The sequence below is a fragment of the Aquarana catesbeiana genome, linkage group LG13, assembly GCF_042186555.1.
Source record: "Aquarana catesbeiana isolate 2022-GZ linkage group LG13, ASM4218655v1, whole genome shotgun sequence".
NCBI classification, from domain to species: domain Eukaryota; kingdom Metazoa; phylum Chordata; class Amphibia; order Anura; family Ranidae; genus Aquarana; species Aquarana catesbeiana.
The window spans coordinates 185,776,320-185,796,547 of NC_133336.1; the positions used below are offsets into that span (position 1 = coordinate 185,776,320).

Genomic DNA, 20,228 nt, shown 5'->3' on the forward strand with positions numbered 1-20,228 from the left:
AACTACTCAACTACTCCCACTCTCAGATCTCTACAACATAAAGTCTTAGGTGGACTTCACTGGCAGGATTAGTATTTCTGGTACTTTGCAGGACTGTAAATTCCGATGTACTTATAATCAAGTGTTGCTGCACATATTTTATTCTCACGTGAGACTTTATGGGTGTGGCTTGACATCACAATTCCAAAATATCCCAAACCTTTGTAAGTGAAATCAACAAAGCTTTTAGGTACTATCCACCACCTTTATGTCTTGTTGGTTGAGTTTTCCAAAATAAAGCATCGATATCTTGTTTGCACAGCATAGATCATTTTATTGTTGCAATGAAAAGCAGACCAAATACAAAGTATGGAAAGCAAATATAGTAAAGCCAACACATGCGTTTCAGCCCGAGTAGAGCCTTACTCATAGCTAGGTATGGAAAGGATATCCAGCATTTCCACTCACACAACCGGATAGGCACCAGAGTCGGCGATTCCACATTGGTTGCCACGATTTCTGGCCAACTTCATATACCCCTTTTCACCCCAGATTGTGTCCCAGCTGCAAAGAATGTATACAAATAATATTACAGATCCAGAAATTTTAATATTCTGTACAGATTTCTAGCAGAATACTTTTCACTACTTATACAAGGCACTTATCCCCTTCCTGCCCAGGCCAATTTTCAGCTTTCAGTGCGGTCACACTTTAAATGACAATTGCGCGGTAATGCAACACTGTACCCATATGAGATTTTTATTATTTTTTCACACAAATAGAGCTTTCTTTTGGTGGTTTTTAACCGGTTCAATACAGGACATTTTCACCCCCTTCCTTCCCAGGCCAATTTTTAGTTTTCAGCACTGTCGCATTTTAAATGACAATTGCGCGGTCGTGCGATGTTGTACCCCAAAAAAAATTGACGTCCTTTTTTCCCCACAAATAGAGCTTTCTTTTGGTGGTATGTGATCACCTCTGCGGTTTTTATTTTTTGTGCTATAAACAAAAGAAGAGCGACAATTTAAAAAAAAAAAAAAAAAAACTAATTTTTTCCTCAGTTTCAGCCGATACGTATTCTACATATTTTTGGTAAAAAAAAAAAAAATTGCAATAAGCGTATATTGATTGGTACCATAGTAACACTAATACTCTGGGAAAGTGATTTTTTTTTTTTTTTTACGAAAAATATATATTTTTTTTTTACACATTATCCACTTGCCGACCGCCTAATGCATATATACGTGAACAAAATGGCACGGGCAGGCAAAATCACGTACCTGATACGTGATGCCTTCCCGTCAGGAACTTTTTTGCCTGTGAGACTCACTAGTGTACCCCTAAATTTAGAGCCCAAAATGGCAAATCAAAGGTACACTAGTGAAGAGGCCTACATGTTTCTGAGCATGACAGATAGTGAAGAGGAAGTCACTCATCTGTCAGATTCAGGCTCAGAATACGACCCTGTAGAGGACAGCGGCTCCATGACAGATAGCTCTGATGACGGAGTTGTGGTCCCTGCTAAGGTCAGGCATACCAGACCCCGAACTTCTTCTGTCCTCGCAGGGCTCTCGTATGGAGCAGAGAAGTACTAGTGCCGCTATTCCTTCTGGTGAACTGGCAAGCACCAGCGGCCTAGTACACCCTGGTCGTACATCCAGCACTGCAGTATCACGTGGTGAGTCCCATAAGTGCAGTTCAAGCTGGCGAGGTGGCAAGCACTAGTAGTGTCCCGCTGCCACCAAGAAGACAAAGACAGGCCCGTCGTGCCCATAGTGCCCTTCCTGCTGCATTCGCCAATCCGAATTGGGTACCCACCACTTCTGCAGCACCCGTACTTCCCCCATTCACTGGCCAACCCGGTGGAAAAAGTTGACTTTATGCCACTGGATTTTTATTCGCTGTTTTTCACCGAAGATCTCTATAGATCTATTGTGGACCAAAGCAATTTGTACGCTGATCAACACATCGCCACTATTCCCCAGTCCTCCCTTGGCAGAGATCGGAAACCAATTACGGTTTCCAAATTTAAAATCTTTCTGGGCCTTTCCCTCCTCATGGGCTTGAATAAAAAGAGTGAGTTGCGGTCATATTGGTCCACCGACCCAATTTACCATTCGCCCTTGTTCTCTGCTTCCATGGCCAGGGCACGATACGAGCAGATTTTGCGGTTCATGCACTTCAACGACAATGAACTCTGTCGTCCTCATGGAGACCCTGAATACGATCGGCTCTACAAAATTCAGCCCCTCGTAAACCACTTCAACCAACGTTTTGCAGACTTGTTTACTCCCCATCAAGTTGTCTGCGTTGATGAGTCCCTGATTAAATTTTCTGGCCGCTTGTCATTCAAACAGTACCTTCCCAGCAAGCGTGCCAGATACGGGGTCAAGATGTATAAGCTCTGTGACAGGGCCACAGGCTATACATGTAGTTTTATGGTTTACGAGGGCAAAGATAGTCACGTAGAGCTGACAAACTGCCCTGACTACATAGGAAGCGCTGGCAAGATAGTGTGGGACTTTGTGTCACCCTTATTCGGAAAGGGGTACTACTTGTACGTGGACAATTACACAAGCATGCCACTTTTTAGCCACCTTTTTGATCATCAGATTGGAGCATGTGGCACCGTGCGACCTAATCGCCGGGGCTTTCCCCAGTGGCTTGTAGATGCCCGTCTTAGGCTGGGGGAGAGAGCCTGCTTGCAGTGTAATAACTTGCTCGCTATGAAGTGGAGGGACAATAAGAATGTTTTCGTTCTTACCTCCCTTCATGCAGACACGACGGTCCAAATTCCTACGGCGACTGGTGTTGTGGAGAAACCCCTCTGTCCACGAATATAACCTTAATATGGGAGGGGTGGACCTCAACGACCAGTTGTTGGCGCCGTACCTAATTGCTCGTAAGGCCAGACGCTGGTACAAAAAAGTGTCTGTTTATTTATTTCAATTGGCTTTGCTGAACGCTCATGTGCTATACAGAGCTTCAGGACAGACTGGATCCTTCCTTAAATTCCAGGAAGAGATCGTCAGAGCCCTTCTGTATCCAGACGGTGCTCCACCTCACCATCCCCAACCAAATGCAGTAAGCCGGCTGCATGAGAGGCATTTTCCTTATGCCCTCCCGAGTACTCCTACCCAACGAACCCCCCAAAAAAGATGTCGTGTCTGCAACAAGCGCGGATTTAAGCATGACACCCGGTATTATTGTCCCCTCTGTCCTGGCAATCCTGGTCTTTGCAATGGTGAATGTTTTGAACGCTACCATACACTAGTGGATTATTAGCGTAGGGTACAGCACTGCACAGACTAGGACACTTTCACAGGGTCTCCCAAGATGCTGTCGCATTTTGAGAGACCCAAACCTGATACCAGTTAAAAAAATTTAAAGTTACAAAAAAAAGTGTAAAAAAACAAAAAAGTAAAAAAAGAAACAAAAAAAATATAAAATAAAAAAAACAAATATAGTTGTTTTATTGTTCTCTCTCTATTCTCTCTATTGTTCTGCATTCTATACTGCAATGTTTTATTGTTATGTTTTTATCATGTTTGCTTTATAGGTATGCAATTTTTTTATACTTTGTTTTTTATTGTTAACCACTTTTTTGTTTTCAGGTACGCCATTCAGCTGCAGAGCGGATTTATTTATCTTGACAGCAACAGCGTTTGCTCCCACGATACATAAAGCCGTGACTCCAGCGCTGTCGGAGGTGATTTCACCACCACAGTTACATACTTCAGCATATATGCCGAAGCGTGGGGGCAGCAGTGGGTGGAGGAGCGATTTGCTCCTGCCTTTTGCGGGAGGATGCCCCCATGCTTCGGCATATATATACGGTACATGTATGCCCATCATTAGAAGTGGGTGGATGAAGGGAGGTATTCTAATGGTGGGCATACCCACCGATAAATATCTTTTTTTCGTTCAGCCCACAGGCTGCATGAAAAAAAAGTTTACAATGTATGCCCAACAAGGACCAGCAACATACTGGTATGTTGCTGGACTTTGAGTGGTTATACCAGAATGATGCCTGCAGATTTAGGTATCATCTTGGTATCATTCTTTTCAGCCAGCAGTTGGCTTTCATGTAAAAGCAATCCTAGCGGCTAATTAGCCTCTAGACTGCTTTTACAAGCAGTGGGAGGGAATGCCCCCCCCACCGTCTTCCATGTTTTTCTCTGGCTCTCCTGTCCCAACAGGGAACCTGAGAATGCAGCCAGTGATTCAGCCAGCTGACCATAGAGCTGATCAGAGACCAGAATGGCTCCAAACATCTCTATGGCCTAAGAAACCGGAAGCTACGAGCATTTCATGACTTAGATTTCGCCGGATGTAAACAGCGCCATTGAGAAAGCATTTTATCACACCGATCTTGGTGTGGTCAGATGCTTTGAGGGCAGAGGAGATATCTAGGGTCTAATAGACCCCAATTTTTTATTTATTTATTTTTTTTTTTTTTAAAAGAGCACCTGTCACTACCTATTGCTATCATAGGGGATATTTACATTCCCTGAGATAATAAAAATGATTAAAAAAAAAAAAAAAAAAGAAAGGAACAGTTTAAAAATAAGATTAAAAAAAAAAAAAAAAAAAAAAACACCCCTGTTCCCCCCTGCTCTCGCACAAAGGCGAACGGAAGCGTCGGTCTGGCGTCAAATGTAAACAATTGCACCATGCATGTGAGGTATCACCGCAAAGGTCAGATCAAGGGCAGTAATTTTAGCAGTAGATCTCCTCTGTAAATCTAAAGTGGTAACCTGTAAAGGCTTTTAAAAATGTATTTAGTTTGTCGCCACTGCACGTTTGTGCGCAATTTTAAAGCATGTCATGTTTGGTATCCATGTACTTGGCCTAAGATCATCTTTTTTATTTCATCAAACATTTGGGCAATATAGTGTGTTTTAGTGCATTAAAATTTTAAAAAGTGTGTTTTTTCCCCAAAAAATGCGTTTGAAAAATCGCTGCGCAAATACTGGGTGTGAAAAAAAAAAAAAAAATGAAACACCCACCATTTTAATCTGTAGGGCATTTGCTTTAAATATATAATGTTTGGGGGTTCAAAGTAATTTTCTTGCAAAAAAAAAAAAATAATTTTTTCATGTAAACAAAAAGTGTCAGAAAGGGCTTTGTCTTCAAGTGGTTAGAAGAGTGGGTGATGTGTGACATAAGCTTCTAAATGTTGTGCATAAAATGCCAGGACAGTTCAAACCCCCCCCCAAATGACCCCATTTTGGAAAGTAGACACCCCAAGCTATTTGCTGAGTCATGTCGAGTCCATGGAATATTTTATATTGTGACACAAGTTGGTGGAAAAAGACAAATTTTTTTTTTTTTAACAAAGTTGTCACTAAAATGATATATTGCTCAAACATACCATGGGAATATGTGAAATTACACCCCAAAATACATTCTGTTGCTTCTCCCGAGTACGGGGATACCACATGTGTGAGACTTTTTGGGAGCCTAGCCGCGTACGGGACCCCGAAATCCAAGCACCGCCTTCAGGCTTTCTAAGGGCGTAAATTTTTGATTTCACTCTTCACTGCCTATCACAGTGGGAATGCCCAGATGGCACAAACCCCCCCCCCAATGACCCTATTTTGGAAAATAGACACCCAAAGCTATTTGCTGAGAGGTATAGTGAGTATTTTGCAGACCTCACTTTTTGTCAAACTTTTGAAAATTGGAAAAAAAAAAAAAAATCTTGTCTTTCTTCATTTTCAAAAACAAATGAGAGCTGCAAAATACTCACCATGCCTCTCAGCAAATAGCTTTGGGTGTCTACTTTCCAAAATGGGGTCATTTGGGGGGGGGGGTTTGTGCCATCTGGGCATTTTATGGCCTTCAAAAATGTGAAAGGTAGTGAGGAGGGAAATCACAACTTTACGCCCTTAGAAATCCTGAAGGCGGTGCTGGGTTTTTCGGGGCCCTGTACGCGGCTAGGCTCCCAAAAAGTCCCACACATTTGGTATCCCCGGACTCAGGAGAATCAGCAGAATGTATTTTGGGGTGCAATTCCACATATGCCCATGGCCTGTGTGAGCAATATATCATTTAGTGACAACTTTTTGTAAATTTTTTTTTTTGTTATTATTCAATCACTTGGGACAAAAAATAAATATTCAATTGGTTCAACATGCCTCTCAGCAATTTCCTTGTCTACTTTCCAAAATGGGGTCATTTGGGGGGGGGGTTGTACTGCCCTGCCATTTTAGCACCTCAAGAAATGACATAGGCAGTCATAAACTAAAAGCTGTGTAAATTCCAGAAAATGTACCCTAGTTTGTAGACGCTATAACTTTTGTGCAAACCAATAAATATACGCTTATTGACATTTTTTACCAAAGACATGTGGCCGAATACATTTTGGCCTAAATGTATGACTAAAATTGAGTTTATTGGATTTTTTTTATAACAAAAAGTAGAAAATATTTTTTTCTTCAAAATTTTCGGTCTTTTTCCGTTTTTAGCGCAAAAAATAAAAAAAAATGGCAGAGGTGATCAAATACCATCAAAAGAAAGCTCTATTTATGGGAAGAAAAGGATGCAAATTTCGTTTGGGTACAGCATTGCATGACCGTGCAATTAGCAGTTAAAGCGACAGTGCCAAAAATTGTAAAAAGTGCTCTGGTCAGGAAGGGGGTAAATCCTATGAATTTCACTGGTATAAACAACCATTTTTCCTGAATGAAACTGATTCATTCAGTATGTATTGTTGTGATTAGCTGTAATTGGCCAAAGCTAATCACATGGTACAGATGGGCTGTGATTGAACCTGTCTGTACCATGTAATCACTGTGACCAATCACAGCTAGTAACACAAGTGTACACAATGAATGGCATGAAAGGAAGCCATTCATTGTTTACAATTGTCATGTGATCTGCTGTGATTGGTCACAGCAGATCACATGGTAACGGCAGCAGGCCAGTACAGTGATCGGCTGTGTCCGCTGCTACGGCGCATTCCTGGAGGATGCTAGGCCCCGCCCCCTCCTCTTTTCTCAATGGAAGGCTAAACCTCCTGGGATATGTGACAAACACATCCCAGGAGGCAGGACAGACCAAGTGCAAGTCAATTGCCTATGAAAATGACTTGCACAGAGAGTGTGGCGTTGGTGGTGCTGGACCTCAATTGACAAAATAATAAAAATCCTAAACAAAAAGTGCCTGATACCCAACCCTCCATGACATTCTCTGCAGAACGAGGTAAGTGCCAGTAATATCTTGTTAAATAAGATTTCTTTACCTGGTTCTACCTGGAGAAATACTGAGGGTCAGAAGAGGCTACCACAAAAACCTTATGGTTGTAGTCATTTTATCCACAGTCTGTATGAAGTTCTCATTTAAATGTTTTCCCTTTTATATCTTTTTATAAAATGCATACCTGTTTTTAATCAGCCAGTAGTCATCTCCATTTTCTCTACCGTATCCAACTATAACTACTGCATGGGTCGGGGTTTTAGGACGGCAGTTAGGGTCATAGTACACACCTAATACATAAAAAGGAAAACAAAAAAGATCAGCTTACATTTCTCTATAATAATGACTGTAAATGAAAAAACATATTAATATACTACATGGCCAAAAGTATGTCAAATGTTGACAACCCCTCCACATTGCTGAGTTGATTGGTTCCTCCTGTTGCTGGAGGAAGATCCAGAAAGCAATGCAGGAGGGTCAACTCCATGGGTTACAAATATCTAACCTAGCCAATCTCGGAGGAGCTGTATTTGAAGGTTGGACTTGCCTGGCCATTCTTCAGAGGCTGCTCTTCCGAATTTGGTTGGTGTGTCTCCCTTACTTTGTTAAGCCACCTGACACCAACATTCTATCCCCCCATCCTTTCCCCTCTTCCTTTCCTCCATTCCCATCCCTTTTCCCTTCCTCTTTCTATACTCTTTCAAATTTCTCTATCTTACTTACTTTAATTGTTTTTAAAGTATTACCTATTATTAACCCAGACCCAGGTCACAACGCACTTATGCCCCGTACACACGGTCGGACATTGATCGGACATTCCGACAACAAAATCCATGGATTTTTTCCAAAGGATGTTGGCTCAAACTTGTTTTGCATACACACGGTCGCACAAAGTTGTCAGAATTTCCGATCACCAAGAAAGCGGTGATGTACACCACGTACGACGAGACTAGAAAAGGGCAGGTCCGAACCAAGTGCGGCACCCTTTGGGCTCCTTTTACTAATCTCATGTTAGTAAAAGTTTGGTGAGAGACGATTCGCGCTTTTTCAGACTCGTGGCTTTCAGATCGTTTTCTGCTGTTCAGTTTGTGCTTGTGGGTTTGTATCTGGTCTTCAGTGCGTGCAGTCAGTTCGTATTGGAGTTTTTTGTGCGATCTTGTCTGCTCGTTGCTGTTTTTCAGGTCGCTCTTCACAGGCCTTGCTGTTCTTCAGTGCGTTCTGTTACTTCGTTCTGAACAGCCGACCGTTTTCTAGCCATGTTGCGTATACGTACTCCTCGTAGAGTTCGTGCTGTGCGGGGGGCTTGGTGTTGGGGTCCTTACCTTGACACAAGTCCAGTCCATGAACAGGGTGGGGAGAAGTTCATGGACCAAGAATTGGTTGCTTCAGCGTGACCAGTTCTGTCATATGCCTTTGCTCCGTGAGAATAATCCTGATGATTTCAGGAACTTTCTCCGGATGATGGACCCCGTATTTCACCGTTTGTTGGCTTTGGTGACCCCTTATATTAGCAGGCAGGATACCTGCATGAGGCAAGCCATCACTCCGGAGCAGAGGCTAGTCGCCACCCTGCGGTACTTGGCGACGGGGAGAAGCCTGCAGGACCTCAAGTTCGATAGGCATCTCCCCCCAGGCTCTGGGGTTCATTATCCCAGAGATCTGTTCTGCCATCATACAGGTCCTGCAGAAGGAGTATATTAAGGTAAGATTTTTATCCTTTAATATCACATTTTATTGTATTTAATGTTTGATAATATATTGTATTTCTTTCCTCATTCCCTAATTACCATGATTGTAATATGCTGTGAATGTCCCCTTTGTCCTCATGCATGCTGGATTTTTCTGTAATTATTTTTTGTCCTTCATATATATTTGCCTTCACTTACCTCTCCAGCATGGTCTCCTGGCCCTTTATTCACCTCATGTAGTCACTTAACAATGTATTTTATCAGCTCCATAGTAGTGCTTTACCCCAAACACCCCCTAAAATGTTTTAAAATGTGATTTGTGCTTAAAATTCAGGCAGAGTGCCAGAGGCTCTTTTTTGGGGTCCCCAAATCATTTGGAACCCTCCCTCCCCCCAACTGCCAAGTCAGCTGATACCAATTCTCTATCCTCAATCATCTATCTGCTGACTTTGCCAAACCCATGCACACCTCTTTTGTGGTCAGATGTATGGATGAATTCCCCAAAACATGGAGTGCAAGGGCCTGCCTGTATACTTTCAAATGGTACTGTTTAAAGTTTTGGTATTCTATTATCTTGTTCGGTAATAGCAGAATGTCCAAATGTGCTAAAATTTGTACAATGTGTATTTATATCTTTTTATTATGACGCTTCTTACCTGTCCAGTGGGCTGCCAATAGTGTAACTAAGGAGGGGCTGGCCAAAGTAATACACATTATTTAGGCATTCATCTCTCAATGAAGTGGAGGGGGTTACCTGTCCAAGAGCTCTCCCCCTATAATGTTAGAAATGGCCCATGAGGGGGGGGGGGGGGGGGATCTGATAAGTGTACCTTATACCTTGGTCTTTAAAAACTCCCTCAAATAAATGTTATCTTGATGTTGGCCAAGAATGTTTGTGTCTAATCTGCTTTCTCTGTTTATGTGCAAAATGAATACCGTATTTATCGGCGTATAACACGCACCCCAATTTAGGAGGGAAGTTGAAGGAAAAAAAAAAAAAAAAAAAACTTACATTTAAATGCCCATCATTGCAGCCATGTCAGTGCAGCCATGTCAGTGCAGCCATGTCAGTGCAGCCATGCCAGTGCAGCCATGCCAGTGCAGCCTTCCCCAATGCAGGCTTCCCCAATGCAGCCTTCCCCAATGCAGCCTTCCCCAATGCAGCCTTGCATCCTGTGATCCCTGCCATCCTGTCTTCCAAAATCACCGACCGCGATTTGAAAATGGCGCCGCCGGTGCCAAAATACACAGAGCCGGTCCTCGGCTCTTCTCGGCGGCTCTCGTTTACTTTAGGTTCCACTCGTAGTCCCGAGCGGAGCTATCCGAACCTAGCCGAGTACACTCGGCGCTCGAGTGAAGACGAAAGTGGCCGAGAAGAGCCGAGGACCGGCACTGTGTATTTCGGCGCCACCATTTTCAAATCGCGGTCGGCGATTTTGAAAATCTGACAGCTCCGGATCGCAGGGGATTGGCGTATAACACGCACCAGCGATTTTCCCCCGATTTTAAGGGGAAAAAAGTGCGTGTTATACGCCGATAAATACGGTAATTTTTTTCTTGTTTGACTCCAGTTTCCTTCCAACCCACAGGAATGGCAGACTGTGGCCTCCCACTTTGCCCAGCGGTGGGGCTTTCCTAACTGCGGAGGGGCAATTGATGGGAAACACGTCCACATCGTCCCACCACCCAACTCGGGGTCATACTATTTCAAGTATGGGGTTCAATAGTATTGTGATGTTGGCAGTGGTGTCGGCTACTTATGAGTTCCTGTATGTGGACGTGGGGAAGAATGGCAGGATGTCCGATGGTGGAGTCATCGCCCTGACGGAGTTCTACAGGCATCTCTAGAATGGCAGCTTGGACTTGCCACCTCCAGTAGACAATGCGGAAGGACTCTGGGGGACCATCTTATGCGGCCATTCCTGACGAGGACCCTCACCCTGGACCAGAGGGTTTTTAATTACCGGCTGGCCAGAGCCAGAAGAGTGGTGGAGAACACGTTTGGAATCATGGCCAGCCGGTTCCACCTATTTCTTACACCCATACACATGGCAGAGTACAAATTGAATCATATCATCCTGGCGTGCTGTGTTCTACACAACATTTTACGGCAACATTCTGCCAACTATGCTGGCTCAGTTGGGCCTGAGGCCAGAATTCCAAATGAACCAACCCTGAGGGTGCTTGAAAGTGTCCGTCCTGGCTTGCCCCCCTTGGATGTCCGTCTAAGATACCTTGAATACTTTGCTTTAATTTTTGGGGTCACATTAGAAAAAGTAGAAATGTCCATTTAAGATAAAACAGCCATGTTTAAAAACATCAAGAAAGACACAAATCTGGAACTTATAAAGTTCAACTTTTGTAGAAATTGAAGGCAATATCAGACATGAGTATTTACAAACTGTGTTTGATATTGCGTTCAGATGGGGTGAAGTCACCCCAGCAAAAAAAGCCAAATTTTAAAGATGCACACAAATTGCCGAATGTCAACATGAGCTAGCTGCGATCATGGGGGATCAAGGGACGTGTTTTGGGGGTGCAACCCCTTCCTCCCAGCTACTTTATTATTGAGGAAGGGGTTGCACCCCCAAAACGCGTCCATTGAGCTCCCGTGATTGCAGATAGCACATATTGACACACTGTGTGCATCTTCAAAATTTGGCTTTTCGTGAATATGTCAAAAAAATGATAGAAATTTTTAGATCACCAAAAGCACAATAGGAAAGGAATTTGGAGGGATTTTAAACTCTCCCTAAAACATCAATGATGTTCTTCACTTTTTTTTTATCATCATTGATGTTTTCCAAGTCCCTATTACACCCCATGATCTCCCCAATCAGGATCTGTGCACTTTCAGAGGAGAAATGATCTGAATCCACAACATCACGATCACCTAAAAAGATAGAAACAAAAACACACCATGTATTATAAATATGCCGGCATTCATCCCTTACCTGAGCCTGTGGTCGCAAACACTCACCTAATGGTGACTATTTCCACCACGTCTCCTTCCTCCTCATGTTGTGTTTGGGGGATTTCTCCTTCTTCCAGAGGTGGGGGGTCTGTGGTCTCCTCAGATGAGGGGTGTCCTCCCAGTCTTTTCTTCCCTATGTAAAAAAAAAATATAGGTATAGTTAGCACACAGATATTTGATGGCAGAACTAGGAATATGAAACATTGTTTGGAAGTGGTGTACAATTGTCTGTTTTGGCAAGTTCCAAGATGAAGACATATTTTGTCCTTGGTCAAGCTTGAATACTTACCTGTTTTGTACCAGCTTCACAGATGGAGTCACCCCTATAGTATCCACTGGAGCACCTGTATGGGACCAAAAAAAAAAGGTGTTCTGGTGTCCCTCAGTAGTGCTCCAGCGTCCAGATGTGAAAACGGCTGCTGAGTGTCCTCTCCTTACACAGAATCTAGTTTGCATTTCATTCTAGTTACAAACCCATATAGGCAACCAACTTATTTTAAAAGAAGTAGGCCCTAAAAAAAAAAAATATTCGAATGCATATGGCCAAAACAATGGTGTTTTCTAGTCCGAATGAACAATGTTTCATACAAACGAATAATGTGCCCATGAACATAAAAGTTGCCATTTTAAACTGTACAACAGTAAAGAAAAGCACATGGAGCAGCACGAACGTAATAAGCATAAATAGGAACACAGCACAACTACTTACTTTTTGCAGCACTCTCCGGATCCTTCTGTACTGCTCGGGCTCCCTTAATTGAGGTCCGACCACCGCTTCCTGAGCTGATCTTTCGATCGTCGTACCCCGAAATTCCGGTGCAGACTCTTGACCACTTTCGCCATGATCTTGGCCTTTCTGACATTGGGGTTGGGGTAAGGTCCATACTTCCCGTCATAGTCGGCCTTCTTCAGGATGTCAACCATCTCCAACATCTCCCCAAAGGACGTATTTGATGCCTTAAATCGTCTCTTCCGGGATCGGGCGTTTCAGGCTCTGGGCTTTCCTCCTTCTCCTCATTGCTGTAATTAGCACGCACCTGCTCTTTCTCCGCCATGTGTTCTTCCCCACTGTGCCGAATGAGAAGGGGCGGGGAATAGACTAGAAAGAATGTCAGGGGTGGGCGGAGTTTCACGCATGCGCAGTGTATATAAAGCGTAACACGCGTGCGTAGTACATACGATCTGTGAGAGGAGGAAGGAGTATCGGAGGCGCCGATCATGATAATGAAGGTAAGATCTAAACTTGGTCCTATACTGCTTCTAGATTGAGGCCTATATTGTAACAAGATTAGAAGAGTTTCGCCTGACATTAGGGTTTGTTTTGTGTTGTGTCTTGCAGAAAAAATGGATGGCTTCAATGACCACAACTTCCTCCCTCTGTTCATAAACAAATACAGGGAGCTGCCCTGTCTGTGGCAGGTGAAACACCCGCATTATAATCATAAACAAAAGAGGCAGACAGCGCTGGAGAAACTGCTGGAGTTGCTGAAGCCGGTGGTCCCCACGGCAACCATCCCCTATTTAGAAGCCAAAATTGGTGGCCTGAGGAGCACTTATCTTAGGGAGCACAAGAAGGTCACAGATTACCAGAGATCAGGAGCTGCAGCAGATGACATTTATGTCCCCAGGCTGTGGTACTATGAGAGACTGCGATTTCTGTCAGACCAGACTGAAGTCAGGAAATCCCTCTCAACCCTTCCTTCCACCCCAGCTCAGGCTTCCGATGTCCAACCTGGGACTTCCAGCCAGGAAGAAGTGGAGGAGCCCAGCTTGAGCCAGGTATAGCATTGTTCTACAGATTTCTGGTCAATAAAGAAATTATGTTTACTAGATGTTATTATTGATCACTAATTGCTGATTTAATAAAGTGTTTTACATATCAATAGACAGTAGTGGGCAAAAATAATTGGAACAAGAATGCAAAATGCTGGGCTCAGGATGATAATCTGTTAGATTTGTTAAAATTCAATTTGCAACAATCATGAGGTGAAAATTGTGTGTGATTGATGACTAAAAAAACTAAGTCCCTTTTTCATACACAGGAAAACCTCAGCAAGGTGGAGGAGGCTGTGGAATGTGCCACACAGGAGGAGGCGGGGCTAAGTGGCAGCCAGTAGGAGGCGGGGCTAAGTGGCAGCCAGGAGGAGGCGGGGCTAAGTGGCAGCCAGGAGAAGCCAGACCGAATCGCAGGTTCCTCCCCTCCGCCTTCCAACCAAAAGACCCAGGAAGGGGAGTCATGTGCAGGATTCAGCACTCAGGCTGATTCAGGAGGCTTCTGTGTCCCGCAGAGCCACCCCCAATCCTGAAAAGGCCTTTGCCTGCATGGCTGCCACCAAACTGAAGGGCATGCAGGAGGGCCAATGCCTCATGTGTGAGGACCTTCTTTATAAAGTCTTAACTAAGGGGGTGAGGGGCGAAATCACACCCAATACCCACCTGAGTGAGTTGGACCCTCCTCCTCCTCCTGCCACAACTACACCACCAGAGCCACAGCGTGGAAGGAAGACCAGAGAGTGATGATCTGGGTTCAGTCTGGTCTGGCAAAAGATGCAGACTCTTGTAGTACCACAGCCTGGGGACATACATGTCATCTGCTGCTTTCAGGATCTCTGGGACTTCTGGACCAGATTGTACTCCCTTATATATGGACTCCTCAGGCCACCAATTTTGCTGTAAAATAGTTGATGTCTGCCCTGGGGGCCAAAGGCTTCACCAATTTCTGTTTCTCCAGCGTTGCCTCCCTCTTTGTTGGGTTGTGAGCCCTTAATAAAGGTTTTTTTGTTTCAGTTATACTCGCCTATGTGTGTTTTCCTTCAAAAAGAACAGTTTGTTTGTAAGGAGGCAGGTACATTTCAAAAATACAATGTGAAATTAACAAGAGGAGACACCAACACCAAACAATCTCTTTGAGATTAAATAATACAAGATAATAATGGTGTTGTGGTAACTTGACACAAAAATATTCAGGATGTAAAATAAATAAAACAAGATCACCCTTGAAAAAAATACAAACCCCAAAAAAAAAAAAAAAAAAAGGGAAAGTGCACCAACAAATAAGCCACATAAGCCACGTCCATAAATCAATGAGGATACAAAATAAGGTAGTACTGAATATTACCAGGGAGGTGGACTTTTTAGGCTAAGAACCAGTGGAGAATAGCAGTATAAAAAAAATATAAATTTATTGAAAAATACAATATCTAAAAAAACAATGACAATTGTAACTTATAGCATCTATGATTATTGTGCAGTGAGCCCTTGTATGTCTACGCGTTTCACCGTTAGGCTTCCTCAGGACACAGCCAAGGTTCACAGATGAGACAGGGGAGGAAATATCTCTCTATCTAGAATGAGATATAATGTCATTAGACACACACACACACACACAACACACAACCAAACTGTTAACAATAAAAAATCATGCGCTAAGCAACTGCGAGCATAGGAAAGAACACCAAGCCGGTACCTTTAATTGGAATGCAAAATTATGCAAGTCACGGTAGCATGAGAAAGTTCCTTGTCAAAAGAAGTTTATTGAGTATACAATGTTATAAAGATACATAAAGTAAGTTTACAAGGATCTATAAAGTAAGCTCATTGTTTTACAGTAGGGTTTATATAGGTAAATATCATGAAATTTCCTTGTCAAAAGAAGTTTATTGAGTATACAATGTTATAAAGATACATAAAGTAAGTTTACAAGGATCTATAAAGTAAGCTCATTGTTTTACAGTAGGGTTTATATAGGTAAATATCATGAAATTTCAAATATTAAACATTGGGTTCACGTAAACCTAAATTAAAGATATATATCATTTCCTTAGTTACTTTTGTAGGTATTTAAATGATTTATACCTACTATACATATTGTTTACAAGTAGAGTGTGTATATAGGTCAAATAAATTCTGATAATGAGCTTTAATCGTAAGGTGGAGAAAAGGAAAGAAAAAGAAGAAAAAGGGTTGAAAGGTAGAGGTATGGTCCACAAGGTTGTCCCGCTCGTCAGTTTATTATTCTTTTTAGTTCTCTTTGAAGCCTTAGAATGGGTGTCTCTGTAAGTCATTTAATCTGTTACCATGGCAACAGGACAGAGTCATTGAAGTTTGACAGGAACTGTTGTTTTATCCAAGGATGCCAAAGTTTTTCAAATTTTGGAATTTGATTTTGATCGATGGCTACCATCTTAGCATGGGACATTGTATTATTCATTCTGTGAATTGTTTCTGCTAGTACCAATGTAGGAGATTTCCATGCCTTGGCCACTGTTTGTTTTGCAGCCGTTATTAGTTGGATCATAAGTTTGAATTGAGAGAGTGTTAACCATTCCGGTTTTAGATTAAGTAAAGTTAAATATGGATCTGGTTGTATTATTTTTTTAAATATTTTAGATGCAATCACGAAGACTTCCTTCCAGAAGGTTTGGATTACTGGGCACGTCCACCATATGTGTAAATATGTGCCTATTTCTGGGCATCCTCGAAAACAAAGAGCTGAGGTATTAGGTGAATATTTTGCCACTCTAGCGGGTACAAGGTACCAGCGAGTTAGGACTTTATAATTTGTCTCCAGTGCTAAGATGTTGGGTGAAGATGACTTAGATGTGAGCCATATGTTAGACCAGTCCGTGTCTTCTAAAAATCGTCCCAGGTCCTCCTCCCACCTCTGAACGTAAGAGGGTCTATTAAGATTTGCTACTCCATATAATTGATTATAAAGTGATGAAATTGTACCTTTAGCAAATGAATCTTTTGTACAGATTGATTCAAAAATGGATAATTGGGATAATGGTGTATCCCCCTTTAGGAATGGTGTATAGAAATTTTTGATTTGGAGATATCTAAATATCTCAGAGTTTGGTAGATCATATTTTTCTCTAAGCGATGGGAATGAAAGGAATGATTTAGATGCTATGAAGTCATTTAGTGTCTGAATTCCTGATGTTGTCCAAGCTTTAAAAGAATTTGGGTAGATCCATGCCGGATAAAAGGCCGGATTTCTGATAAAAGAAAGGAGAGGATTGTGTGGAGATTGTAACTGATATTTGGTTTTTAGTTTATCCCAGAGAGATAAGAAGTGTTTAGTTATGGGATTATGAATTTTAAAGCGGTCTTTAGGATCAAGCCATAATAAATTTGATATTAATAGAGGGTCATTTTCTGAAGCCTCTGTAAATACCCATAATGGGATTTCCTGTTTTGCATGGTATTTGGACAGACTGGCCAAATGTGCTGCTCTGTAGTAGTTAGTAAAATTAGGGTATCCCAGGCCTCCTTTATTTTTGGGAAGATGTAGTGTGTGTATAGATATACGTGGTTTAGAAGAGCCCCATATAAACGAAGTTGCTCTTTTTTGTACTATTCTCAAAAAATAGGAAGGAATTGGAATAGGGAGGACTCTGAATAGATAAAGCAATTTGGGTAGAATAGTCATTTTGATTGCATTAATCTTCCCTATCCAGGATAAAGGAAGTTGCGACCATTGTTTTATTAGATTTGTGATCTGTCTTAATACAGGAGGATAATTGGTTGAGAATAAGTCAGAATGAGATGCTGTTAAATGAATTCCAAGATATGGGATTGATTTTTATGCCCATGTGAATGGGAGTGCAGCCCTAGCCGGGATCAATTCCATGTTTGTGAGTGAAATATTAAGCACTAGGCATTTCTTAGGATTAATCATAAGGCCGGATAGGGCTGCAAATCCATCAAGAGCTGGTATTAAGTTAGGACCAGAGACCTGTGGTGATGATAGAAAAAGTAATATATCGTCTGCAAATATACATAATTTGTGTGTAATACCTCCTACTTCAATGCCAGTTATAGTTTGGTTTGTTCTGATGTATTGGGCCATGGGTTCGAGTATAAGGGCAAATAATAAGGGAGATAATGGGCAACCCTGTCGGGTACCTCTTTCGATATTAAAGGCTTCAGATTTGTATCCAGCATATTTTATATAGGCTTTGGGTTTATTATATAATGCTTTGATCCATGTTAAAAAGTGGGGTCCAAAACCCCATTTTTGTAATGAATATTGCATATATTGCCAGGATACTGTGTCAAATGCCCTCTTAATATCGAGAGATAGAAAACATAAAGGGATTTTCCGTTTTTTAGCAATATGTGCCAATAACACTGCCCTGCGTATATTATCGCCTGCCTGTCTATTTGGCATGAAGCCTACTTGATCTCTATGTATTAATTTTCCTATAATGCTATTGAGGCGTTTTGCTATTATTTTTGCTAATAATTTAATATCGAGGTTTAACAGAGAGATAGGCCGATAATTCACACAGGAAGTATCATCAGAAAGGGGTTTTGGGATCATACAAACAATTGCCATTAGTGTTTCTTGCCGAAAAGAATGTCCATCTAGAAGTTTGTTAAAAGTTTCAGTGAGAATGGGAGAGAGTATTTCTGAGAATGTTTTATAGTATAAAGCCGAGTAGCCGTCTGGGCCTGGTCTTTTGTTAAGTTTTAGGTCTTTTATGGCGTTAGCAACTTCATCTATAGTTATAGGCTCATCCAAACAGCTTTTTTGATTCTGAGATAACTCAGGTAAGGTTATTTTTGAGAAGAAGGATTCGGCTTCTGTAGGATTAAATTCATTGTTTGTCTTGTATAAAGTTGCGAGATGTGAGTGAAATTTATGGACTATTTTAACTGGATTACAAGTGTAAACATTTTTTGATCATTTCAAACGTATTGGTTTGAAAGATTTGTTAGTTGAATTTAATGTCCGAGCCAAATATGTACCTGGTTTGTTTGTATTCATGTAGAAATTGTGTTTGGAGCGTTTGAGGGATTTATCAACTGACTCAGTGAGAAATAGATCGTATTCCAATCTAGATTTTTCCAGATGAGATTTTGTACTCTGAGATGGATTATCTTGAAATGATATGTAGGCTGCATTAAAATTGAGTTCTAGTTTTTTTGCTAGATTTTTGCGTTCCCGTTTAAATAGTGCCATTTGTCTTTGTATTGTACCACGCAAGACAGGCTTATGAGCTTCCCACAGTGTTATTGGGGAGATGTCTGTTGTATTATTAATTGATATGTATTCCTTTAAAGCTTGTTCAATGGCCATCTGATGTAGTGGGTGTTTGAGCATTATGTCCGGTAAGTACCACGTTGGGTCATGCGCTTTTGGTATGGCTGAGGCTATAGTAGTGTATACTGCATTATGGTCAGACCACGGAATCGGAATTATATCTGATGCAATAATTTCTGGTATCATTCCTATTGTTAGAAAAATATGATCTATTCTGGTGAAGGTTTGACGAGGGTGCGAGAAATAAGTGAATTTCTTTTTCATTGGGTTACTTTCTCTCCATGAATCTACCAGATTGTATTTGGAAAGAAGTTGAGAAAAAGGTAATCTAGAGGTTATTTTGGATGGTGTAAAAGGTGATTTATCTAGAAATGGGAGGAGGACCTGGTTCGAATCCCCACACATTATCACTGTTCCTATTTTGTGTGTATTAATCACTTGTAATATATGTGAGAGGAATGGTGTAGGTTGTTTGTTAGGAGCGTAGTAGGAAATCACCGTGATTGCTGTATCCATTATATAACCCATGAGTATCAGGTATCTACCTTCTGGGTCTTTAATTTCTGATGATAAGGTGAATGGTGTGGATCGGTGAAATGCAATTAGAGTTCCCCTTTGCTTGGTACAGGCAGAAGCCGTGTAAATTTGTTGATAAAAAGGAGAAATATATTTTGGAGTAGAATCTTTGGTGAAGTGTGTTTCTTGGAGGCATACTATGTGAGCCTTCTTGTTATGGTAAGTACGGAAGGCTTTGGTCCTTTTTTGAGGGACATTTATTCCCTGAACATTCAGGGAAAGTATATTCAGTGGTGCCATGGCAATAGATCAAATAGTTTTGACTTACTTTTTGTTATGCAGAGCTGACTGCGCAGATCAACCTGTGTGGACTGAAGAGATGAATAGATAGAAAAGAAACCAGTGAATTCTGGAGTAAAGAGTAAACAAAAAACATATGAGATTAGATGATACATTGTATAAATTATTTTTTGCAAGTAATCACAATTTACCCGTGAAAGAGAATAAATATCTCTCTCAGGGGAATAAGTGCCTTCGTCACACTCCCACATAATATGGTTGGGAGAATGAGGAGGGCTAATGGGGGTACACGGATCTTCCGCTTACAGAGAGAAGTGCTATGTCAAAAGACATCAAAGTGATGTTTCATTAATTGGAGTGCAGAATATAGTTTTTGTTGAAATTATTTATTCCAGGGTGGTTGTATATGGTTAGTCTTGCCCTAGGCTAAATAATTCAGTTAGAAAGGTACTGTTAATAACTTTGGTATTGATGAAGATAGTTTGAATTATTTTGGGATTTTAACCCTTTTAGAGTAAACAAT

The 20,228-nt window shown here is 41.6% G+C and overlaps 1 protein-coding gene across 1 annotated transcript in view; it reads right to left on the reverse strand.

Moving 5' to 3' along the window:
• Positions 1-428: 428 nt before the first annotated feature.
• Positions 429-20,228, reverse strand: part of LOC141116619 (cathepsin S-like) — a 75,739-nt gene continuing 55,939 nt past the window's right edge. Inside the window, exons 6-7 of the mRNA XM_073609013.1 lie at positions 7,364-7,469; positions 429-543 (exon numbers count right to left, since the gene is read on the reverse strand). Of these exons, the coding sequence (XP_073465114.1) occupies positions 444-543; positions 7,364-7,469 (206 nt within the window). The 3' untranslated portion in view covers positions 429-443. The remainder of the gene's footprint in view (positions 544-7,363; positions 7,470-20,228) is intronic.